The 26957-nt window shown below is 42.3% G+C and overlaps 1 protein-coding gene across 1 annotated transcript; it reads left to right on the forward strand.

Annotated features, from left to right (window-relative positions):
* Window positions 1-3953: 3953 nt before the first annotated feature.
* Window positions 3954-7439, forward strand: znf365 (zinc finger protein 365; the record flags this gene model as incomplete). Its single annotated transcript, XM_083922411.1, has 5 exons — window positions 3954-4605; window positions 4711-5020; window positions 6030-6201; window positions 6597-6643; window positions 7202-7439. The coding sequence occupies 5 exons, from the start codon at window positions 3954-3956 to the stop codon at window positions 7437-7439; spliced, it is 1419 nt and encodes a 472-aa protein (XP_083778537.1).
* Window positions 7440-26957: the final 19518 nt, after the last annotated feature.

The following is a 26957-nucleotide window of genomic DNA, read 5'->3' on the forward strand; positions in this document are numbered from 1 at the left end:
CGTGTTTTCCTATATTATGTCCTGAGACTTGACTGTAAATTAGAAACATTACGATGATACAAATAAACAAATACTTGAATTGAGATAATGTAGGTTATATTAAAGCAAATGACAAGAAAAACACACAGCTTTCATTTTGATTGCTATTCTATTCTTACATATTTGGTTAAAGTATTTGTTATACGTAAGTATTTAAAACAGTCACGCTTTGTAATATTTTAATATATATTATTTTATATATAGTTTTGTCTATTTTCTATTTATACTGCAGTACTTTGCTGTATTTTGTGTGCACAAACACAAAAGATGCCAGTGCTCAACAAGAAAAACAAAGGATGAATGTGGATAATGAGCAGAACGGCGCCCTCTAGTGTCTCAAGATCGTAGTCGTCGCAACATCAAAAAACAAAGCTGTTGGGTTGCCAGGTTTGTTTTACTAATTTGGATTAATCAATTTATTTTACAACAGTATTTAACGGTAACCAGTCTTCAACTGGAAGTCTTTCTTTGAGTGGTGCGTAATCGATTAGCTAGCTAGCTAGCTCTCAACTGGTTCCTTGTTTCTGTAAGCCTGTGAATGTTCTCATTCGTTCAAGTCATCATTATCCTCAAAGCAATTTCAGTCAAAAACAACTGGACTGGTTGTTTGTCTAGGAAGACGTTTCACCTCTCATCCAAGAGGCTTCATCAGTTCATGTACGCATCTGACCAGCCTGGACCAGGACCAGGACCAGGCTGGGACTGGACCAGGACCAGGACCAGGACAGTGTTTCAGTAGCAACAACAGACAACCGTGACAACGCTATTGGCTGCTCCCATGATATATATATATATATATATATATATATATATATATATATATATATATACAGTGGTGGGCCGTGCATTTCAGACCTGCGCCTGCAGCGATGCCCTACCAGACTTCATCCACCTCTTAAAACCATAATTATGATGCCATGGCTCTACACATTATGCATTTAGACATTATGCATCACCTTAACATATAGTCAAGTACAACAGAGTTATATTACTCTACTGAGTTTGATTCACTCCACCAACAGGATGGGCTTTAACACGTTTGTTCACCAAACAGCGCAGAGCCACTGTCAAATCAAGTCAATCAACCAACCAATCACGTCGCAGTCACAGAAAAATTCGTTAATATATTTTTTTAACAATAATATTAACTTAGCAAAATAAAGAAAGCTGCAAAAGTCCCCAACTCAAATACAAAAATAACTTAACTATAAGCTGTACTGTCACGTTCATTTGCTCCGTGTATACCACCACGGGCTCGCGCGCCATTATATATCACACAAAGGCATCATTTCAGACAACAATAAAAGGCTTTTAAGGTATAATACAAAGTTGTATGAAGTCCACCAACACTACAGCGATGAGCTTTAACAAGTGTGTTCACCAAACAGCGCGTCTACACACACAAACCCGCAGTGTCATGGAAACACCTTTGACGCACACAGACACTATTCATTAAAAAATAAACAATTTACAGAATATTTGCCAATTTAGGTTGTTCATACATATTAAACATTACTAAATAAAATAGGGTAAAGGCATACACATCTAATAAAACATAAAGTGCTTTGTACTCACTCAGGTCAAGTGTGTTTGAATAATGCTGAGTCAAGCTAGCTAGCTAGCGTCGGCGTCGGACGGCCTCTCTTTACGGTGTCTTGCTTAACTTGAAAAGTTTTTCCAGAGAATGGCGTTGTAATTAAATCTGCCATCACATCGTTTTCTTCGCCTCCTTCAGCCATTGTGGGTTAAATAAAGTAAAACAAATTGTCGCGCTACACAAATTAGAAATGTCCTTATTTCCCGTTTATCACACTGTCCGCTCCGGTCTGCCCTGCATAGCCCCGCCTCTCTCTAGCGCGTATCCAATCAAAAGACGTGCACGCGATGACGCTTTAGGCGCCAGTGAAGCAAACTTGACGCTGATTGGTTAATGCCACAGGTCCCTTATCATTGACTTTAAGCTACCAAGGCGTAAGGGCAGATCTGGGACCCCGGCAACACATATTAGCTGAATGATGATTGGATAAATCATCATCACCCCCCCCCCCCCCCCCCCCCAGATCTCGAAGCAGAGCAACCAACTTAGGAAAGCTATGAAATGAAGAGTATAGACTATGGGGAACAATTTAATACATGTTTGTGGAAATAATATATATTAAAAAAATATATTCCTGATTATGTTAAGGCCAGCAGAGAAGGTGAGGGTCCACCACTGCTAAAATGATATTGACACACTTGACGGGTAGAGACCGGAAGTAGAAACCCACCAGTGTTTTATTGTGAAAGGGTGAACCGCCTAACGTCGTGGTCAGTTGCTAACTTAACGGTCGTGTGTCTCGTGAATGAATGACATCATGGGCTGCTGCCTGTCTCCATCTGCGACATGATGCCACCTTCAGACTCTAACGGTCAGACGTTTGTTTTAAAGCTCCCGTTAAAGCCGTTACAGCGGCACGTTAACGGCTCTAACGGCTTTTCCGTTGGAAAGTGATTCAGCGTTCTGTTTCTGTTAGCGAGCTAACGTTAGCCTCAGAGCAGCAGCAGGTAGAGCTAACCATGCTAATGATGCTGAAGATGCTAAAGATGGTGAAGGCAAAGAGGTTAAAATACTATAATATTACAAATAACAGAATAATTAAAGAGTATTATAACATATTGGGTAAAGCTCAGGTAGCACTATGGAGGACTAAGCTTCATTTAAGTCTAAATTAATAAATAATAAATGCATTAATAAAATGTGTAAATAAATGAAATAATGAATAAATTAATGCTGAAGCTAATAAATAAATGCACTAATTAATGTATACATAAATGACTGAATAAGTAAATGCATAAATAAATAAAATAATGAATAAATGAATGCTGAAGTTAATAAATGTTGCAGCTAATTAATAAATGTATAGATAAATGACTGAATAAGTCAATGAATAAATAAATGTATAAATAAATAAAATAATAAATGAATGAATGCTGAAGTTAATAAATAAATGCTTTAATTAATGTATAAATAAATGACTGAATAAGTAAATGCATAAATAAGTGTATAAATAAATAGAATTATAAATAAATGCTGAAATAAATAAATGAATACATTCATTAGTTAATGTATAAATAAGTAAATACAAAAATAAAGTAATAAAGTCATTACATTCATTTCAACATTTTTGTTCACCTGTATTTATGTTTTGCTGTATTTCTGTGAATAAATAAATACATACATAAAGAAAGGAATAAATAAATAAATGCATAAATACAGAAATAAATGCTAAAATGAATTAAATAAATATATATGTATACATAAATAAATACATGCATTAAATACATTAATAAATAAATAAATGCCATAAAAAATGTATAATAAATAAATGCTTTACATGTATTACTACTTTTTTGTTCACTTATATTTATTTTTTCTGTATTTCTGTGCCCATATGTTAATGAGGTAGGAGGTCCCATTTATGCATGCATTTAATTGTTTATTTATTCATTTATTTATACATTTATGTATGTATTTATTTATTGAGACTTGTGTTCCTGCTCAGGTAACCCTATGGATGACTTATCATGACTTAAGTAATAAATAAATACATAAATGTAACAATAAATGTATTAATAAATGTATATATAAACGACTGAATAAGTAAATGCAAAAATAAATGTAGAAATTAAAAAAATACATAAATGCTTTACATGTACTTCTACATGTTTGTTGTTGTTGTTATTTATTCTTTTCTGTATTTCTGTATTTTCTATATTAATGAGGTAGGATGTCCCATTTATTCATGCATTTGTTTATGTATTAATTTATTTATTCATTTATTTATTTATAGGAAGAATCAATCCTCAGCATCTGTTTTTATGTATTGATTGATTGATTGAGTAATTGTCTCGTCCGTGTTTTCAGGTGTAGAGTGATGCAGCAGAAGTTGTGTTCCAGAGGTTCTGGTTCTTTCCTCTTGGAGAGGAACGGCCAAGCCTGCGGCGCCGTCACATCCTGTGACCTCCCCTTCCGCTGCCCCCGCTGTGGCGAACAGGAGCGCTTCCGTAGCCTTGCCTCGCTGCGTGCCCACCTGGAGTACCGCCACTCGTACCGCTCACCAGACGTGACCCCCTCCGGCTTCAGCATCACCGGCAAGCTCCCCGACCCGTTGACGGCGGCCATCCCCTGGCACGACATGAGCCTCCCGACCCGCAGGGGGCAGCAAGGCGCGGCGCGGCCTCCTCACGTCCGCTCCCTCAGCGACAGCAGAGACAGCGGGTTCCTCCACTCCTACGGCTCTGTGAGGAGACGCACCCAGAGCGTCGGGGTGGGGACGCAGGCCGAGGAGACAGAGGAAGATGACGAGGAAGATGACGAGGAGGAATTTGGGACAGAAGATGAAAGTGGGGATGAGGAGGAGGAGGATGAGGGTGAAGAGAGAGGTGGAGGTAGAAGTGAAGAGGACACTAAAATGTCCATCAGAAAGTCAGCGTGTCACCATCACCTCAACCACCATCACCTCCCGTTCGCTCCTCCAGCTCCTCTTGGCGCCCCACCAGACCCGGACTTTGACCTGGACCTGGTCGGTGCGTTCAGGTTTACGTTCTTACTTTACTTTTTGGAGCAGAGTTGTTGCTTAGAAAACTAATTTTACAGCCGCAGTAACTCGTCTCCTTTACCGTCACCACCAGGGCAGAACTCGTACTCCGGTCTGGAGACGGCAGCGGCCTCCGCGGCGGTGCGTCGACGACTTGCGAGAATCCTGCGTGCGGCCGACGGCACCATGCAGCGCCGGCTGGCCAAGGTGAGCACGGAGCTCGCCCAGACCGACACGGAGCTCCTGTGTGAGCGCGCTCACTCGCAGCACCTGGCACAGGAGAGGCAGGAAGTCGCAGACAGGGAGAGGTCGCTGAGCCGGCAGGTGGACGTGGCTGTCATGGTGATCGCCGCGCTGAGGGAGCAGCTCAACGCCTCAGAGAACGAGCTGGAACGACGAGAGAGGTACACAGGCCGTGACGTGATACTGTGGGGCCCTAAGATACTTTTTTCTCATTGACTTAAATGGCAAAAGAGACGATTGTGGATACATTTTTCAGCATTTGATCCATTTGGTCTGATCCGCACGATTAAATATCTGAATCCTCACTTAAGTTAGCTTGAGCGCTAAAACAGAGCTACCCATCTCGGCTGGTGGACGTCTCAGGTACACCTGCTCTACTGGCCACACAGTGTGAAAGCAGTGCTGATGCTCTGTACTCGCTATTTATGCGGCACTGACCAACTTTCATAAGAATGAACAGAGCTCCACCTCAAACGCTGCATCCAGTTATCTTCATGTATCCATGGTGAAGTCTGATAAACGTTGTCTGGTGATGTCTTGAGTCAGTTTCGATTTAAAGACGACAAGTTTAAAGAAAATACAGACCTCTGTGGTTCGCTGCTCGTCTCTGCTGCAGGATAGAGGCTCCAGGATGCATTCGCTGCTACCAGCATGACGCACCACAGACAGAACAGGCGGTTGAGTTGCATTGTGGGTAATATAGGCACCAGGTATTTACAAGGAAGAAAAACATGTGGAATAAAAAATGAAGATATATCTGGTTCTGCTGCATCGATTTTGATACTTTGCAGTTGAGTACTCTTTTAATCTGCACTACACAGTCACAAAATAAAACAGGCTTACAGTTTGATGAAGAGACTTTTACCAAGTAATATGTAAGGGATGACTCGAATGTTTGCACCCAGGAGACCCTGACACATGATGTCGTCATGCATGGATCAACAGTGCAAGGAAATTTCAACTCAATCAGACGAAAATCTTTATATCTAACATTGACAGACTGCAGGAAAATTCTGCTCACATCTGTGCTCATCATGTGACGTCTTTAGCCACGATGCTGCTGGTTTCGTGCAGGGTCCGTTTCACGGGACTCACAAGTGACCGATTTAAAAATAGTTTGCCCTACTATCGTTCCAAGAACTGCACTGTAACGTCATTTGTGTTTTCCAGGGAGGTGATAACCATCCAGAAGTTCCTGGAAGCAGCGGCTCGACAGGAGACATGCGGTAAAGTTCGAATCCAGCGCTTCATCGAGAATCTGCTGCGACGCATCGCTCTGGCCGAGAGGCTGGTGGAGTATTACCAAGTCAACGGCAGCCAGCAACAGTGTAACCACTACAAGGTGCACACAAGTTTGGTTCGTTTGTCCCGTCCTGATGCGTGTAACGAAACCCACACAAGGCTGAGGAGCATGTCATTCATGTGTGGTTTGTATGTGGCCACGAAAAACACCAAACTGTACGATTACCATAAGATCTGATGCGTTATTATTGACTACCAAACTATTTATTAAGTAGTAAGAAGTTTCTCAACCAGCTGCAACATTAAAATGCTGTTTGACCAACACCACTAACAAAGTTCATTCTACATGAATACTTTTACTTTTGATACTTTAAGTACATTTTCCTGCATCTGAGGTCACTGACTCAGAGTTAATGACCATTTACAGGCTCTTCTCTGCTTGTATTTGTTATCGTGACAAAACGTAACCTTTGACCTCTTCTGTGTCATCATCAGTACCAGCAGCCAAATGATAATGGACCTCATGGAATCACTAAAAGCAGGTGAGCATCTCCACTCTGATTTTTCTGTCAAAATGCATCAGATTAATGCTTTAAAATAGGCATCAAACCCCCTGCCCCCCCCCATCCTTCACACCCCTAACCCATTTTCATGCCTGAAATAAAAATGACCTGCTATAAACTCTTAGTGTCGCCATCTGGTGGCTGTTTATGGAGCTGCTGCCACAGAGTCGTCTCTCATTGAGAGAAGCAAATAGTAGAAATAATAATGTTGCATTCACACACACACACACACACACACACACACTCTGGCAGCTGCGGTGATTCGCTGCAGGCTTGTGTGGCGCCACGTAAATGACCCTTTTGTGTGACGTCTTGCCGTGTTGTGCAACCTCCTTAATGCAGCACAAGTAGACTTTATATTTGATAACGATTGTTGCTATGATCTCGACATTTCCAATTGCACTTGAATGCAGCTTTGAGAAACACAATCACAGAGAAAGACAGAAAGAAAAGAAGCAGTTGTTACCCAGACTCTCCGTGATTGGCTGTCGCAGCACCTCCTTCCTGTGTTCACTTGTTCATTTATGGTGTTTGCAGGTCAGCTGGAGGTCAGCTGTCCTCATCTGGCGTCCATGACAACAGAAGCCACTCCTCCTCGCAGTTCGGCGGCGGCCGCCACCCGTTCTCCAAACTGGGCGGAGGCGGCGGCGAACAAGAGCGGGAGCGGGAGCACCGGGAGCGTCTGGCCCAGTCGTCCAGGCTGTTCTGCAGACCCGAACACAGAGACGACATCTGGAACCACCAGCGCCGCCGCTCCACCGGGTACGAGGCGTAGAACTGTAGAGAAACACCGGGGGGGGAGAGGGGGTGTCAGTGAGCGGGTCAAACTTGATTTAACAAACGACTTTATTCCAGTGTGTTAACCTATGGAAAAGTACAGAGTCACAGTTACATCAGGCTCCATCGGAGCAACTTTAATCTTTCAGAACAACGCTTCACTTAAAACAATTAAACCTGGACTGTTATTCAGCTTGGAGGGTGCAGACGGACCGTTACGCTTAATGAACTGTTACGATCGGCTAAAAACTCTTTAACCCGGCAAACGAGCAACTTCTCAGACTTTTGAAACAGCGTCTTAAAATGTCCACACAGGAAGTAACCGCTCACAGAAACAGGAAACAAGAAGTATTTTTCAAATATCTCATTTTGACATGAAGAAGTTTGCAGATTTAGACAAAACACAAGTGTCTCGTCTGCATAAAATTGTACAGGATGTTTAAAAATGGGGAAATGTGATCTCTCATTGGCAGAAGAATAAAAAAAAAATCTAATTTTAAGTAAGAAATATAGGGTAATATATATATTTTTAGAAGTGATTAATGTTATTGACTGTTCCTGGGGAAAACAACCTTTAATTTTGCCTTTAGTACTTAAGTATTATGTAAAATAATGTTGCATATGTTACATTAAATGTTTGTATTGGATCATTCTAAAAGATGTGGTTTTTATTCAGTTATTTTTTAAAGAAAACCGTATAAAAAATAAGATTACACGAAAGTATAAAACTCTTTTATAGATGTCAGCGGCGGCTTCAGACGGTCTGATCCCGACACAAAGTACACTTCGCGTTAACTTTAACTTTGTAACAGGGTTCAAGAACAGATGCAATAACACATATTTCTGCATGACCACATCGTCATCACGAGTTAATGTGGAGATATTTTCATTTCCAGCCTCTGTGTTACTTCATAAAATGTACTTTTCCATAGATTATTATACTGAAATAGACGATCGGGGGCTTTTTCAGCTGAATGCCAGAGTTCCAGTGTTTAAACGTATGAATTAATTCAAGTCTTCTGTCTCATTTGTCAGCACAAAGCCTAATATTTATTACAGTATTATTAATCTCAGTATTTAGAGCAACTTACATTCTGAATCCTCTCTGTACTTTAGAGAAACTTCAGGTAAAAATGTGCGTTTGTTTTAATTTTTCCCGTTTTAAGACGTAAAGGCAGAATGAGTAGGATTTCTCAGTTTGTTAAGTGTTCGCATTTTCGTAGCTTCCCCTTGGATGCTTGTGTGCGTACGGTGTGGCGCATGGTTGTTACTTTTTCACCGAGGTTGTGCCGGTTTCTAAGATCGCTAAACTGGCACATTTATAGAAATGTCTATTAACGTGCGCTTTCCCTGTAACTTCAAACCCAGGCCCTGTTTAGATGAAGACGATGTAGAAAGGAAACACTAAAGTGGCGTTGTGTTCTCACTTTTTATTCTGCGTTTAGTCGAGTGTCTTTGGGGGGAAGTCTGTGTGCACACGGTGACGCAAAAGAGTGTAAATTGGATGTAGAGTGCACGTCAGGTGTGTAGGTGGAGCTGTGGAGCGCTGCCACACAACAGCACCCAGAGCTGGTGCATGCTGGGAAACGTCCTTCTCCTTCTCTCCCTAACAGCGGAGAAGCAGGACGCCGTATAGTGTGACAGGGATCTGCAGCACGGAGAGCCAGCGTGTTTAGTGTTTTTACCTTTACACGCAAACACAACGCTGGAGCAGATCAGAGCTCACTTTAGTGTTTCTACCTTTACACGCAAACACAACGCTGGAGCAGATCAGAGCTCACTTTAGTGTTTTTACCTTTACACGCAAACACAACGCTGGAGCAGATCAGAGCTCACTTTAGTGTTTTTACCTTTACACGCAAACACAACGCTGGAGCAGATCAGAGCTCACTTTAGTGTTTTTACCTTTACACGCAAACACAACGCTGGAGCAGATGATGATGATGATGATGATGATGATGATGATGAAGCCCTTTATTTGTCACTAGTCACAAGTACCAGCGTAATTGCAGCGCCACCTGTCCAAACATACATGTACATACAATGTGACAGAGGGGTAGACAGGACAGGAGGCAGGATTGGATTGAGAAAGTTACAGCATAACATGAGGAGAGGGAGGAGAGAAAAAAAGGCAACCCCCAGACTGTACTCCAGAGGGAGTGCAGTGTGGGAACAGGAAAAAAACACCTCAGCAACAAAAGCACATAATCACTCTTACAACAGAAAAACTCAAGACTAGCAACAGGGAGGGGGTGAGGGTGGGGGGTGTAACCCAGGAGACAGCACCCACCCGGACCTGCAGCCATATTCGGCGCTGGTCACGGACCCGTCTGTCTCACTGGGGGGGTACAAAGCTGCAGAGACGTGGGAGAGGGGGAGGAGGGTGGATGCATATCTGTATAAATGTATAATGTCACTGTATGTGTGAGCCTGGGTCGTCACCCCGCCCGGCGTCACAGCCTCGGTGCCTCAGTCTGATCCAACGGAGACGGCCTTGATCATGACCCAGGCAGAGTCAACAATCAGCAGGTGTCTGTGGGAGGTGGGGGAAGGAATGAAGAGCGTCTCACTGCAGTGTTCTCCAGGGGAGATGTTGTTCCAGCAGCAGCCTTGGCCAAGGCCACTGCTGGTTTGGGAGGCCGAAAAGGATAAGATTGGGGTTGTTTGGGTTTGGGACGAGCAGCCACATTCCAATGTCGCGGCTACTCTCTTTGTCCATTCTGGTCAGCAATACGATCCACTTTCCTTTGCAAAGCCATGAGCGTCTCCTTGATGGTACCCACATCGCGGCTCAAGTTGTCCACATTGCAAAGCCACAGTCTGAGTGCCCATGACTCGCACCGCCTCAATCATTCCAGGCAGCCATGTGGGGCTCTTGGCAGCTGCCATGGATTCCCGAATTCTCTGATAAACCAGGCCCGTGCCTATTCCAATCAGCAGGGAAGTTGTTATCACGGTTCCGAATAGGTAGATGTCTTCGACGTCCTCCACAGAAAGAGCCGCCAGGCACACGACCCGCCACCTCTCCCACGCGTCCATCGTGTAGCCAGCTGCAAACGTTCCGGCAGGACAGTCAGGTTCCCCCGAACCCGGGCTTCTCGTCGAGAAGATGGTGTCAATAGCGTGCAGAGACCAGTTGATCAATTCCATGATTCTTTAGGTTCGGAGAGCAGTGCGGAGAGAGTCTCTCAAAAGAAATACATAAGACAGAAGACTAGACGAGACAAGAGAAGCAAAGCAGGGAAAGAGAAGGGAGAGGAGGGAAGGAAAAATGCGACCGCCTCCGCTGAGAGCCAAAGAGAGAACGACGAGCATATAAGGACGCTGCTGCCTGGACTTCCCTTTTTTGAGTCCTTTGAGTTAACATAGTTAAGTCGTTGAAGATATTCCTCGTAGATTAATTATCTGGTCATCTTGTCTGAGATCAGAGCTCACTTTAGTGTTTTTACCCCTTTACGCGGAAACACAACGGTTGAGTGTTTTTAAGATTTACACTCTGAAGGGGGGTTTACCTTTTTTGTGTTTTTAAGCCCAAAAACGCCGTCGCCGTCTAAACGAAAGGCACATCTGATCAAGTATTTTGTCGCTTTCATCCGCGGGGGTTGTCGTGTAAACAGGGCCTCAGTTACAATGTGCCTGACATTCGATCTGGTTCAGCCTTGTTTTTTAAGAACAGGTGATGTGTTCGTTGTATCTGTTCATCCAAAACATGTTCATTGAACTATTTTAAACGAGTTTATGGACGTAAAGACACCGCCACACACTTCTCCTGGGTCATAAGTGATGAGTAAGAGATCAAGAGGCTACACGTTGTCTTTGAGGATAATCCTACTCATTGTGCCTTTTTTTTAATAACAGTTAAAAACACGTTGACGGAGGCGGAATGAGGATGAATGTTTCCCGGTGACGTCGATGACACTTTCTCTCCTCTGGTTGAACTTTTACATCCCGATCTGCTCCCCCCCCCCAAGAAAAAAAACTGCCCTTCAGTCCAGTTATCTGATCTCTGTCTGTGCTTTTCAGGCCAAATGGTAACGATGTTTGCTCGCGCTCATCTTGGTCGTTGACATGGAGCGCTAAACCCCGACGCCGAACAACGGTCGTCCAGGCGTAGCTTAGCAACCTTAACTTACAAACCACTGTTGAAGCAGCGCACACGGGGCTGTGCTGACGGGAGATGCTGTGTTTGGATGGTGCAAAAATGTAACAATGCGTTAATATAAGCTGCAAATGTTAGCATGCCCCGCTAGCTCACCACCCACTGATAATGTAGAGTTACTTCCAAGGAAAAGCAGCATTTAAAAACATCTGTTTAAAGTTTCTCCACCGTGTGGGAGCAAGCCCTGCATGCTATCAGAGTTTAGGCTAACGTTAGCGCCTCTGTCCTGCTCTTTGTTGGATTTATAGATAGTTTACACACCATGCTTTTCATCTGAGATAGCGTTGTCTTCATCTTAAAAGCCTGTTCTATTGTTATGGTTAAAAGTGAAAACTACAAACTTCCTTTCTTTAAAATCATGCTGACAATCTTGATCAATCAAGGTCTTGTGTGCAATAGCTAGCGAATGTTCAAATTTCACCAGACCCTCAATGTAGCTGGTCAGTGAAGCCAACCTGCTCGCCACTTGCATATTTTACCACATGTGGCCGGTGAGTGGTGCTAATTTTGTGCCCTGTCTCCACGTCTCCTACGTGGATGTTTTCACTGGTGAAGATGCCGACCAGTAACAGATCTGGACTGGGGATCTGTTAGCTTTAGCCTCAGTCCTTTATCACGACATCTTGTACTCATTTAGCCTTTGAGTGCATATTTCAGGATCGTCATAGTGAGGCACCGATTTAACGTCTGGACTTCGGAATCGACTGATATTCACCTCGTTGACTGACAGCCCCATTTGATATCTTCAGCGTCTTATCCGGGGTCGGGTCGCAGGCGCAGCAGCTCCAGCAGGGGACCCCAAACTTCCCTTTCCTGGGCCACATTAACCAGCTCTAACTGGGGGATCCTGAGGCGTTCCCAGGCCAGTGTGGAGATCTAATCTCTCCGACTGGTCCTGGGTCTTCCCCGAGGCCTCCTCCCAGCTGGACGTGCCTGGAACACCTTCCCATTTGATATCTGTGTATATAAAATGGTATTTAATAATCTAATGAATACAGGAACATTATTTTGTAATCGCTGTAATCGCACCGCCCTCGCAGCTCTGGTTTGGTTTGTAAAGCACAGACAGCAGTTCGATGACACCAGGCCTCGGTCAAATAAACTTTGCATTCTTGGCTTTAGTTTTGAAGAGGAGGTTCGCCGCGTTAGGACCAATTCAGACACCGTCTGATAACTGTACATAGAGAGAAACGTTAGATACAGTGACGTGTTATTTATTTATTTATAGCTCCATCGAAGGTGAAAAACTGTCTGATCGAGCCACCACTGAATGAGTTTATTAATGTGACAGCTGGTCAGATCAGCTTTGATGTTAAGACGTTTCCACACATTAAACAGGGTTCGTACGGGAGCTTGAATTTTGAATTTCAATGTTTTCTTTCAAGGTTTGAAAAGTGCTTGATTGTTTTAGATAAAGCGCTTGAAAATGCTTGAAGTTGCATCCGCATTTCTTTTACACCAAATGGCTGTAGAATATATAAATATTTTAAATTTCTTATGCTTCTGGTTTTATGAATTTATAGCATAATACCATCTCCTTTAATGTGATTTAAAAAAGCGTAATTTACCGCAGCTGTAAGTGGCTGGAAAAGCTTGTAAAAAGGTCTTGAAAGTGCTTGAAAAGTGCTTGAATTTGACCTTGGAAAAGGCGTATGAACCCTGATTAAAGGATTGTTCTGGTAATATCATGTTTTTAATGTTGTCAACAACTCAACTTTATTTATAGAACACCTTTTATACAAACATGCGGCCCAAACACAGCAAAATTAAAACAAAGCAGACAAAAAAATACAAATAAAATGAACAACTAGAAATGTAAAAAAGAAATATAAAAGCCAAGAGAATAAATATAAATACAAATACATGAATAAAATAGTTATAAAATAACAAATGTCACTATCAGTTATTGAAAATACAAATGTGGAATAATCCGCCGCTGAAAATAGTCCCCAACAAAATCCCTATTTCCTCCTGTTTGTTTGATTAAAACTAAAGTGAGCAGCTTTTGTAGGACATGACAGATGAGACGAATTATTTGTGTTTTTAAAGACTTTTACAGGCTATAGATTATTTTCATTATCGATGAATCTTTCCATCATGTTCTCGATAAATCAGTTAGTTGATTGGTCTCTAAAATGTCAGAAGATGACGTCCTCGAATGTCTTTCTTTGTCAAAAACTCAAATATAAGGAGTTTACCGTCATAGAGGAGGAAAGAAACCAGAAAATATTGACATTTAAGAAGATGAAATGAGAACATTTAAACTTTTTTACCCTAGAAAATGTCTTAAAACCATAAATTGTACCAAGAAAGTTGCTGATTGGTGATTTATCCAGAAGTCAGGAAGTATTGACGAACACACGTTGACAATAACAAAACACAGAATAACGTCTTAACCACTTACTATTGTTACAATATTATTATAATTATTTTCTAGTGAGTCACTTTCAGTCACTTCTCTCCAAAACAAGCCACGTACATGCAGGTGGAGTTTCCCCGAGGTCTGGAGGACGCCACACATAAAACGAATGTACTCGAGTTAATGTAAACGCTCGCGCTGAAGAGACGCCGTGTTACGAGACCCCCGGCCGTCGGGGCTTAAACTGGCGCTCATTCAACACAGAAACGGGTGGAGATTCTCCGATCACACATGAATGACGTCGTATCAACGCTTTCATCCAAAGTGACTTATAACAGTGCCATGAATGCCAACAGTCCATCTGCAGTATAACTCCACTAAACCCGTTCCTCCCTCTGTACGAGCCGTTTTTATTTTTGCACTCGTCCGAACGATAAGAATGTAAATGTCAAAGACGGTGTTCGGTGTGAAATGTATCTTTGCTGTCGTCGTTTTCTGTTGACAGTGTTGATAGATATTTTGTATACAGAGCTATTACGTGTCGTCAAGTGGAAGTAGTAACTATTTAACTTGGCAGAACTTTTATCTGGGTCACGAACAAATCACTTTTCTTTCTCCTCTCCTGGAAAGGTTTTTAAAAAATCCTGAAAGTTGTGTTTGGTTAAATTCCTCCAGGTGGTTTAATGTCCTGCAAATTATCTTCTGATGCTTTTATTTTCTCGTTCTTTCAAGTGAGTTTGTCCAATTGGCTTTAAGAAGGTCATTAAAAGTCTTAAATCTTCCGGGGAGACGTGACGAGAAGTCGTGTCAATCGTGATTTATTCCAAATTTATTGGAAGTTGCCAATTTTTTAAGCTTTGTGTTTATTTCTGATGCCGTTATCCTGATTATTACTGTTTAACGGTCCTAGAAACATCAGCCATGTGTGTTTCTTTAATGGCCTCGTGGGCCCTAAGACGCTGAGTAAACTTGAGTTCTGTCAGGTTTACTCCGCACTGCTTCCGACCATAAAAACCTGATCCCTTTGGACAAATTCGCCCACAGAGTATTCCAGAGATCCATGGTGTGACCAGACTTCTGAGTCCTTCAGCACTTTGTGAATTTAGGCCCTGATGATCTAAGGCCTGGTCCACACGAACACGGGTACTTTTGAAACCGAACTTTTATGGTCCCCGGATAAAGAAGATCTCCCTCCACATGAAACCGCAAAATCCGTCATGCACACGCCAAAGCAGTAGGTGGCGATAGCACTCCTAACAGGAAGGCCGTTTAGCCGATCACAAGGCTGGAAAAATTCATATCGCTAAAAACAACAATGGCGAATCGAGGAAAATGTGGATTGGGAGTTGTGTAGTTTGTATGAGACACACACAAAGTGCTGATAAGTTGCTTAATAGCAGCAGTGTTTTGGCGAGGTCTTCCTTAACAGCAAGTCTGTCAGCTGGTCACGTCAAGACCGCTCAACACGTCTCCATGGATACAACTGACTGTTAACCGTCGCACAGTGTGACGTCAGACAATGTCCAGAAATTGGGGTTTTCCTCAAAAGGACCTTAAAGGACCAGGAAAACTCCAAAAAGTTCACCCTGGACTCCGGTTACAAAAAACTCCAGTTTCTGGAGCCCTCAGCTGCGGTTACGTCTGGATGAAAGTACGATCCATGCAGAGAAACACACAGTTTCAAAAAACACCCGCGTTCGTGTGTACGGCCCCTGAATCCAAGTGTTGCTGCTGCTGTCAAATAAAAACCCTGTTCATCCAAAAAGGTATTTTTATATTTGCACACAGAGAGCTCCTTTCTTCCACCATTCTGATTTTATTGTTCCTGTTCAGACGTTTGTCGTGTGAGTTCCTGTAAACATGGAGAACTCAGAAACACAATCACACGATATTTAAGGAATCAGCTGGGAACGCCGACCGTGACCTGGTTACTTAAACGCACGATATGTAATTTTCTGCCTCCATTGAAACAATAAGAAAGGAGTCCGTGCGGTGACGTGGTGAAGCAGCGTGGGATCATGGGAGTTGTTGTCTTCAAGTCCGTCAGCTTCTCCCAGTTAGGATTCCTTCAGTGTTCATCTCTCAAGAGGTTTTTTACCGAAGAGGTCTCCTCCGCTCCAAAACACACACCAGCTTATTAAAAAAACGGTAAAAACACTGAAGCACAGCTTCACGTTAAAAATCTGTGCTTCACCGCTAAGGTTTGCTCAGTTTGTTTCTCTGACGACTTCAGATCCAGACGTCTGAGGACTAAAATCAGTTTCCCAGAATCAAATGTTCAGAGTCAAAAACCACAAAAAAACACAGTGTGTCATAAAAATGTGGGTCAAAAACTTCTGAAGCTTCTGGCACAAAGAGGATATGACGCCACTGACAGGCGACCAAATGTAACGGAGCTTTAACTTGAATAAAACGACACATTTCTCTGGTTTGAACGTTGTTGGAAACATTTGAGATGATGTCCGAACACGACTCAACTAAATATAAAACATTGACTTAGTGGTTTTTAGACTTCATAATGCAGAAAAGTTACATATTGTACATTTAATCAACGTGCTCACCTCTGATCTTAGCATTTCTATTCACACGACCTGATCTCAGTCTGAAGTTTTTGTCTGGTAACACCTTGGATAATTAATGAAAGTGGAGTTTCAGGGTTTTTACGCATCAGCAGCGTCACTCTTGAAAGACGTGTGTGAGGAGGAGTGTGTGTGCAGCACTTCAGGTTCGTTGCACTTCCTGTCGTGTGTGTATTTTGGCGCTCAGAAGGCGGTGGAAGATGCATGAGGCGGCTCTACTACGACATATGTAGTTATTGTGTTACTGTGAAAGCATGCTTCATACGTAGCCAAAAAAAAGAAGTACTTATACTGTAATCTTGTACTACTTATGTGTACTTTTGTAGCAGAGCGAGGTCTATTTTAAAGGTATTTGAAGGAAAGTTGCACTAAACCAACGGAGAGCGCTTCGCTTGGAGCTGTTGTAAACTGGACAATCAGCAGGGTTCATGTACAGGTTTGGAAAAGTCTGGAAAATCCGTTTTATTACTTCTGTGTTTTGAAATGTTTCGGGGGTAAAACGTGCTCCGAAAGAGAAACGGAGAGAAAGACGTGAGAAGTGGGTGAAAACGTAACTGAACAAGTGTTCTAACCGCAGTTAATGTTCGGGTTATGACGCTACTTCCTTCCTGGCCGTGAGTCGGTAGAGATTAAAGTTAGTTTTCCTGTCGTGTAACTTTTAACATCCTTTGAGTTCATCGCGTTTGTTTGTAGGGATTTCGTTTGCAGAAGTAATCTCTAGTTTTGTGCCTTCACTGGAAAACTCCGTTGTCTGTATAACACTGTGCAAAATGCAATACTGTGAAGAACTGGAGTACTTTTTATGTTGAAACTTGTCGGTCTGTGTGATAACCATCGAAGATTAAAGAACAAACGTGACACCAAGATTGTGACTGCCGTCTTTGGTTTTGTTCAAGTCATTTAAGTGCAAACTGTGATCTTTACATGTCACTGATGCGAGTTCAGTGCCCGGTTGCTTGGCTTCTGGGATTGTTGCTCGCGGTGTTGCCGTGCGGGACAAGTACCGTATTTTCCGCACTATAGGGCGCACCTAAAAACCTTCAAATGTCTCCAAAGCCGACAGTGCTCCTTATAACCCGGTGCTCCTTATATATGGACCAATATTGAGCCACAACAGGTCTCCAACTACGGTGAGCAGCCGCCGACTCTATTTTCCCCCATAGAAGAAGTAACGCGCGGTGCATGTTGAGATATACGACTGCGTGAAGCGTGCCGTTTCATTTCCATGTGTGTGTTTGTGTAAAGAGCCCAAAATGGCTCCTGTTAAGAGACACGCTTACGACGCAGAGTTTACACTCAAGGCCATTAGTCACGCAGTACAACACGGGAATAGAGCAGCAGCCAGTATAGTGTGGTTTCAAGTTTCAAAATAAGACATTCATTGAAGGTGCGCCTTATAATGCGGAAAATACAGTACACATTTATATTTACACACATTTACATTGATTGCTAACTTTTGATCAGTAGGACACACGTGTGGTTTTGATGTATCTTGGGGTTTAATTTCCGTTCTTGACCTCAGTTTGAACCTAAATATTGGGAAAACTTTGTTCAACAAAGAGAGTGTGAAGAATTTAACCATAACAGCAGCAACATGGAAAGGTAGAGTGACTATTCACTGTAAGTTGAGGGCTGGTATTTGAGTTTCTTTGTTGCAGTACTCACAAATGGCCACTTGGCGTTGCTCTCCCCCTAACTGTAGCTTTTCCTCTGTTCACATCAGCATCAACTGGTGCCTCATTACATGAAAAAACCCCTAACTGCTTGTCCTATTTTAACTTCAGTTTCATTTGTTTTTATTACACTTTCCATTGCAGAAGCAGCTCTTTAACTCTGTCCTGTCGTATCTCAGACATCCTACTTTATCTTACATTAAAGCTGCAGTAAGTAAAAAGCATAAAAACACACCTCCTGTCAAGAGGAGGTGCAGGAGCCTGGTCTTCTCTCACAACACTTGAATTAAAAATATGAGGAAACATCATGGATTTTTTTCTCATCACAATAAATTAACTGTCCAGGTTTAAGAAATCCTAACTGGAACTAAAAACTTGATCTTTAAACTCGACTCGTCCTGTCAAGTCTGACTCTGTATTGGACTGTACAGGAGGCTGCCTGTGTCCATGACAACGGCTGTCTCACTTCACTGGTCACAGGCTCACATTAGCTAGCTTTCTGTAATAAACAAGACCAACCTTTTTGGGAAGTTTTCCTTTCCTAAGTCCAGCTCCTTCTTTACTTGGTGCTCTTTGCCGAGCAGAACCCCGGTCAACGTTCTCCTTCCCTGTTAACTAATATTAGCAAAACACCAGCTAGCTTACACTGAGGAGAGTTAACCTTGATCTTCTCAGACTAGTGATAATTCATGTCATTTTAAAAGTATGTCAGCACCAAATCTATTTCTCCTTCTCTAATGTTAGCACAGAAATAAGGAGACTTGGCTAAGCTGGTTGGGGATCCGACATTAAGCTAATTCCCATTATTAGAAGCTATTTTTTAGCTGCCTAATTATCTACCGTTTTGCTAACAACCGCTAACAGGAAAGGGGAAAGTTGACCGAGGTTCTGTCAGGTACTAAACTTGCTCGGCTGTTATTAGAGCTACTTCCGGTTTAGGTAACTTGAATGCGGGCGTACCTATGTTCCCCGCTTTTCACAGAAAGGGTCCTATGTTCCCTGGTCTGTTACTTTTTCCAAAATCAGCACCGACTTTTCACGGCAAATATGCTTCTGTAGACCCTAACACTACCTCCTAACCATGACCGTAACCACTAACCCTAACAAAATGCGTATTGAAATCAGCGAAGGCGGAGGCTTGTGCGAACGGGGAACATAGGGATGACCTTGCTTGAATGGGGAATAAATTATTTAATTGTGTGACTTGTGCTAAATGTCATCGGACGGGATGGATCCAATTCATTGTGCAGGGTGAAAAAATGTCCTCGCAGATTTACAGATGTCTCTTTGGCCGTTTTGTCAATGGGAAAAATGTATTTTTGAGCCCCATGGCATCACGTGACCATCGCAGAAGTTCCACCGTTTGGCCACTATGTCAAGTTGGCAATGATAAATTCTGACTTTTGGGTTTTTTTTAAGTGGAAACTTCCATCTCTGACTTCCATTAGCTCGATGTGCTGCGCAGCCTCCCAAAGCTTTGTTAGTGAACCCAAGACTGAACATTCACCACTGTAACATATTTGTGTTCTCCCTCGAGCTTCGCATAGATTTCACTTTAGAGGCTGTCACCTTTTCCTGGGAAGCTGCGTTGTCATGGTGATCACTCTATTATGTTGTCAAACGTCATCCACACACACGCACAAACAAGCACGTTCAGATGAACACACGAGTAGGGTGGATTCAGCTGTGGCACCCCTCCGTTCCTGCTGTATTTGTGAAAATGCAAACTAATAATCAGATGTATTATTATGTAATAATTATACTATAGGACCGACTGATGATCTGCTCCCTTCTGGCTGTTGACTTAAGGTTTTATGGGCAAAAGACAATCAAGAGAATGACTGCATCAGGGAACGCCTTATTTTGAGGCTGTAGGGAAAGTCATTAGTCCTGCAGGTACATTAAAATGTTCACCTGAAGTTTGCGTTAAAAGAAAAGTTATTACAGTTCCTCCTGAGGGGGACGTGAATGTAAACCGCATTTCATCACGATCCATCCAACAGTTGCTTAGAGACACTTAATTTCAACTATTTAACACAGTCTTAAGTGTTAACATTAAACTTTAACCCTGAAGTTTGATGAGGTTTGCTTTCATGCCAGCAAGCCAGGAGTCCTCTTCTCCACCAAATGTTCATTTTTCTCATTTTCCAAATGAAAATCTTCACGTTTCATGTTTTTTTTTAGTTGTTTCCTCTTTTTTTTTGACCTAGTCCAGCGACACATCTGTGTATTGTGAAAACGAGCTGAAGGAGATGAACTTGAGGGCACGGCAGAATGTTAAATACCTTGTTATGTCACGGTTCCCGACTGCATTACGGCGTGTCAATAAATACTGCAGGCTGCTGTTGATCTTTCAGAGAGAGAGTAAACACGATAACGCGACGCTTTGACGTCACGCCGCGCTCCCGCTTTGACCGTGAAAGCATCACTTTGACGTCGGACAATCTCTGCAGAGTAAACAGATTTCTTTCTGCGACCGTATCAGCGTGAGCATCTGCGGACTGTCACCCCACAGGCACGACACGGGTCCGTGTTGTTGTACAGGGAGAGAGGAGGGAATGCACAAGGCTGATTTCACCAAAACAACACTGAAGGAAGCACTTTGTGAAAGCTTTGTAGCACTTTTTGCACTTCAAACATGCTGTTTGCAGTAGTTGTTGTGTGTTTTCTACCCAGTTTTCTACATTAAGGCGCTGATTCTGGTGTTATTGACGGCTCAACAGTTGTGAAACTCAGAGTTATACGTGATGTGCATGTGAAGCTTCCCTGTGGGATTCTTTAGCCTCCAGATCCAGTTTCCTGTCTTTACCCTGCGGACCAAAGACTCTGTCAAAAAACACATTTGGATCCACTCAAGTCGAAGTGTCTGAGGGACGACGGCACGCAACCCTCAGCATCAGCCGCGTTTAGCTTCTACTGCCACAGATCTGTGATCAGCAAAGTCATGGGGAGAAACAAAACGGCTGTGAAGTAGAAAACAGGTGGAAACTCGTGTGATTGATGATCTGAACGCACAGGAGCTTTTATGTATAGTTTTTTAAACCTGGAGGCTCTGAAACTTCATTTCTTTGTGTTGCATTTGTAGGTTTTGTGACTAGTGGTTGATTAGTTAGATGTGGGAAGCTCGGTGAAGGCGATCTTTAATTCCCACGGTCCCTTTCACACGCAAATGAGTCGTCATCACGCGATGGGAGAAGCTGCCCTGCATCAGAAACCTCACAGCTGAAGCTGCAGCTCAGCGGACCAATAAAAAGACGGGAGCGTTGCATCACTTCCTTTACTTCCACTGAAGTTTAAAAGCAGAATGATTTACTGTAGCTGCATACACTTGACTATGTCTTTGACGGGGGGAAAAACAGGAGTTTTACTTAGTAAATATGAAGCAACAGTCGCTAGGGCTCATGGGTATTGTAGTATTTGGAGCGATCTGCCAAACCAACACATTATTTCTGAGAAACAGACGTTTAATACATTAAATATCCCCTCCTGACATGTTTTCAGACACTACTTTGATCTTTGAATATTCACATATTGTCATGGAAACACTGGATCCGCGTACCGCGTCCATTCTCAGAGCATGTGACCTGGAGGCTTCACATTTCTGCGTCACACTTTTAGCACAAGTTTCATACTGAACCCTGATTGGCTCCACTGACTCTGCTGGTTGTGATGTCATGAATCCTGCAAGTCTATCGTCCAGTTGCTAAACTGAGATGAAACATGAGTTTGGAGAGAGACTTTGCTCCTTTAGTGGGTGAAAACAATCTGCACATAAACATCCAAATGAGGGAACAATAAGCAAAGTTGATTTGTGTTTCGGGGGACTTTTAAAAACTCGAAGCCAAATCATAAAAACCTGCAGCGTAGTTTAATTATCCAGGAGAAAAAACTACACTTCCTGTCTCCTAAATGGGCGTGGCCTCATTTAAAAGTGTTGAGAACGTCGTGTAGATGGATGAAAAGTTATCTGCAGTTAATTTATTTAGATTTTCTTTTGCGAACATTAGATATTTACACAGCTAAGAGCCATATTTAGCTGACGTTATCTCTAGCAGACGTTAGCTCTAGCAGAGGTTAGCTCTGGCTGACGTTAGCTCTGGCTGACGTGAGCTCTGGCTGACGTTAGCTCTGGCTGACTTTAGCTCTGGCTGACTTTAGTTCTGGCTGACGTTATCTCTAGCTGACGTTAGCTCTAGCAGACGTTAGCTCTGGCTGACGTGAGCTCTGGCTGACGTTAGCTCTAGCTGACGTTATCTCTAGCAGACGTGAGCTCTAGCTGACGTTATCTCTAGCAGACGTGAGCTCTAGCTGACGTTATCTCTAGCAGACGTGAGCTCTAGCTGACGTTAGCTCTAGCAGACTTGAGCTCTAGCTGACATTAGCTCTAGCAGACTTGAGCTCTAGCTGACATTAGCTCTAGCAGACGTGAGCTCTAGCTGACGTTAGCTCTAGCAGACGTGAGCTCTAGCAGACGTGAGCTCTAGCTGACGTTAGCTCTAGCTGACGTTAGCTCTGGCTGACGTGAGCTATGGCTGACGTTAGCTCTGGCTGACGTTAGCTCTAGCGGACTTAGCTGTGTTTCTCAAACAAAGTCCGCCTGAAAGTGACAAAATGTTCTGAAGGTATGTGGCTTGTAAAAAAATAGGTCCAATATTACATCAGTGATTCTGGGGCAAAGGGATTGGTAATAATCTGTGTTCACGTTCAATTCTCCCATTGGAATAAATACACTCAGGACCCGCCGCATGTCTCACGAGGCCGCAACGTAACACACGTGAGGTAGATAAGGGAAATGACTATGAGTTGCATCGTCGTGCTCCTTAACCTTCTCTGGAGGAGATCATTAAAATAAACATTTCAAACTCCACAGTGTTATTATTCATAAGATAGGTTCAGGTCAGGTCCCCGTATGAACACATAAACAGGTGTTGCTTTCTCTTTAAAGATCTTTCTGGTGTAAAATTCCCTCTCTGTGTTTCTCTGCTGAGCTGCAGTGAAAGCACAGAAACAAAGAGTGACTTTTCTGCTAAAATGTCCAAATTATGGTTGTTGAAACCTCCTATCAACGTCATATGAACTTATTTTTAGTACAGAGGGAGGACTGTGTAGTTTGTCCCACATCGTTTACACTAGAACCCCATAATAATAAGGACGCACAGGACGAATGATTACAGCAAGCAAAACAGTTGTGTAGTCGACACACAACAACATACAGGGCCTCTGCTGTTTGCTGTTGGGTTATAAATATACAGGCTGTGTGTGTGTGTGTGTGTGTGTGTGTGTGTGTGTGTGTGTGTGTGTGTGTGTGTGTGTGTGTGTGTGTGTGTGTGTGTGTGTGTGTGTGTGTGTGTGTGTGTGTTCGACTGACCCGACAGCCTGTTGCAGCATGATAATTCATCCTGTTTATTTGATTTGGAGGACGACCTACGCAGGGCTTCCACAGTTTGGCTCGGCATCAGATCTAAAAGCGTCCGAGCTCTGAATCACGCCGTCTATTTTCAGCCCGTCTTCACTTCCTACTAATAAAAACACCACGTCGCTCCAGGAAAACTCTGACGTCACATGGACACACACACACACACACAGGTCTCCGTGTCACATCGTGTGTAGGTGGGTGTCAAGCGGATTTTATTACAAGATGCAGGCTGAAGATTGTGGAGCTGATGGGGAGCGAGGAGGTGAGCGGCGTGGGAGCGGGTGACATCTCCATGGACGGAGCTTGTGTTCATGTCCTCATCATCACTTCAAGTTCTTTAAGTGACTTTTTTTATTATTGGGGGAAGTTAGAAAGAGGGGGCATCCTGGTGGACCGGTTGGCAGGAGGAAGCACTCATATCCGGTTCCATTCACACTACGATGCGCAGAAAGTGCCCTCAAATGTCGTGACTCTTACTTAATTAATTTAGCGCCTTCCTAGTCTTCTGACTACTCAAGGTGCTTTCACAGTGTTTGTCACATTCATCCATTCACACAGACATTCACACTGATGGCAGTGGACATCTACAGACCATCTAATCTAACCATTCACATCACATTTACACACCCATGCTCAGCACAAGGAGCAATTCAGGTTTCAGTGTCTTGCCCAAGGACACTTCGACATGTGGACCGGGGGAGGTGGGGATTGAACTGCCGATCTCTCGAATAGAGGACGGCCCACTCTCTCACTGAGACACAGTCGCCCATTTTTAATGAATGAAAGTTACTGATTACTTTGCACAAGTGCTGTAGCTAAAGCTGGGGAAGGCGTCTTTCTGGAAATGGCATAAAAACAACAAAAACAACCCAAACCCCCCAAAAAACAACATAATTTACCTTTCACCCACCTTCACCGCTTTCATGCTAGTATTTCAACTACATCAGTGAGAGATATTCCAAAGACAATAACTGGACTAATTGTGACTGAAAGCATCCTGCTAATTGGGTCAGAAGAGTAGCTAATGTAAATAAAGACAATGTTAAAATCCTGGTCTCACACAGTCTACGGTTGCAGTACAAGCGACGGGTGCCACCACTTCCTGACAACTCACCTGAAGGAACAACAATGTTCTTGTACAGCAGAGTAAGTCGCTATATTGTTTTATTTTAAGCTAACGTTTAGTTTTGACTCAATGGGAAAAGCCTAGCCGTAAGCTGTTAGCAACCTGCTAACCCCTCACCGCCGCCTACGGTTAGCAGAAGTTAATCTCTAAAACACTTTGCTGGTATTGATTTGCAATAACTATATTTTACTGACCTTAATTGTTGTTGCCCATTTAAAAAACAAAAACAAGCGTTGTCATTGGACACATTAAAAGCAGAGAAAAGCTCAATTTTATCTTGATTTGGAGACAAAACACTTTTAATTTTAGCTAACTATTCCCACTGTTATCATAAATATTAGCTAATTTCCACTGTTTATGCATCAGTTATAAACTAAATATATATATAGTATATATAGTTATATAGTAACTATATCATTGATTTAGCCATTGCTGTTTCCACTCTCCATCCCTTGTAGACCTGTTGTATCTACTTTTCCATTACTTTTTTTTACTTTTTCCAGCAGAACAATCAAATTTAAACTAAAACAACTTTATTTATACCGACAGGACGATTCAGTTTGCAGCCTCAGTCACATAGAAACAAGAAACAACAACAAAGACACTTACAGAATCCACTCTGTCAGTACTGCAGGTTGGCAGAGGCAACCGGAGCTAGCAGCGTGTAACAACAGGAAATACATAATGAATAAATATCAATCACTTGCTTATTAGTTTATTGAGCGTTCAGCGTTATTGCAGGTTCATAAAGACAACTGCCATTAAAAACACTGAATCATTTGGCCGTTACAATATGTAAACAATAATAAATAGATGACAAAATGTTGATGCATTTATTCACTGACTATAAAATGTTATAATATTGATTTTTGTTTTGTTAAAAATTGTACATATAATGGATAAAAGATGCAGATACCATCACTGAATTGTTAAAAAGGGGTCGGATTAAATAGGTGAAAACTTCTTCCTGCTCCTTTTCAGACAGAATTAAATGTATAAATGTTGTTACAGGTTTTGTTTCTCTGTCTTATTTGTTAAACTAATGTAATTTTGTATACTTTTGTATTCTTCTTTTCTTGACACATCCGAAATAAACTCATAAATTCGACATGTGCCACCAATCAGGCCCCAAAATCACGTCAGTGCTCTGCCTCCCACTGCTTCCTGTTTCCTGTTTGTCGCTGCTTTGATCACAGAAATAAACACAAATGCGTCTTTTAATAGTCCGACAAATCCCACCAAACCGAACTCTTTAGCAGGTTGAGTTTCCATGAAGTAGGCTGTCGTCGCTCTCTGTTTGTGAGCGCGTGTGTGTGGGTGGGTGTTTCCCAGTAGAGAGAGGTCCAAATGAACCGCCTACGTCTTTAGAATGAGGTGCCAAACATGGACGCCACAACAGCTGAGTCACCATCAAAGGCATGAGTCATTGTTCATCTTGTGGGAGCGAAAAGTGAGTTTCTCACCCACAAAGAAACAGAAATTACTGCTTTATTTTTTTACTTCACTTCCAACCGGATCGGTTTATGGAAAAGCAGTCAGGTGACCTTTTGACCTCACACGTACAAGGGTGCTTTTTTTAACTGGGGACTTCCTTTGTCAAAAGGAAAATGTAAAAACACACAAAAACTGACAGGAATTATTATAACCGTAACTCTGAAGCCATGTTGGCCAATCAGAACAGAAGACTGAAAATAAATTTGCCTATTGCAACTGTTTATTATCAGTTTTAGCTAACAATATCCTCTGTTTATCATCACTTTTAGCTAATTATTTCCACTGTTTATCATCACTTTTAGCTAACTATTTCCACTGTTTATCATCACTTTTAGCTAACTATTTCCACTGTTTATTATCACTTTTAGCTAACTATTTCCACTGTTTATCATCACTTTTACCTAACTATTTCCACTGTTTATCATCACTTTTAGCTAACTATTTCCTCTGTTTATCATCACTTTTAGCTAACTATTTCCACTGTTTATTATCACTTTTAGCTAACTATTTCCACTGTTTATCATCACTTTTACCTAACTATTTCCACTGTTTATCATCACTTTTAGCTAACTATTTCCACTGTTTATCATCACTTTTAGCTAACTATTTCCTCTGTTTATCATCACTTTTAGCTAACTATTTCCACTGTTTATTATCACTTTTAGCTAACTATTTCCACTGTTTATCATAACTTTTAGCTAACTATTTCC

This window comes from Echiichthys vipera (genome assembly GCF_963691815.1).
Source record: "Echiichthys vipera genome assembly, chromosome: 11".
Taxonomy (NCBI): Eukaryota; Metazoa; Chordata; class Actinopteri; order Perciformes; family Trachinidae; genus Echiichthys; species Echiichthys vipera.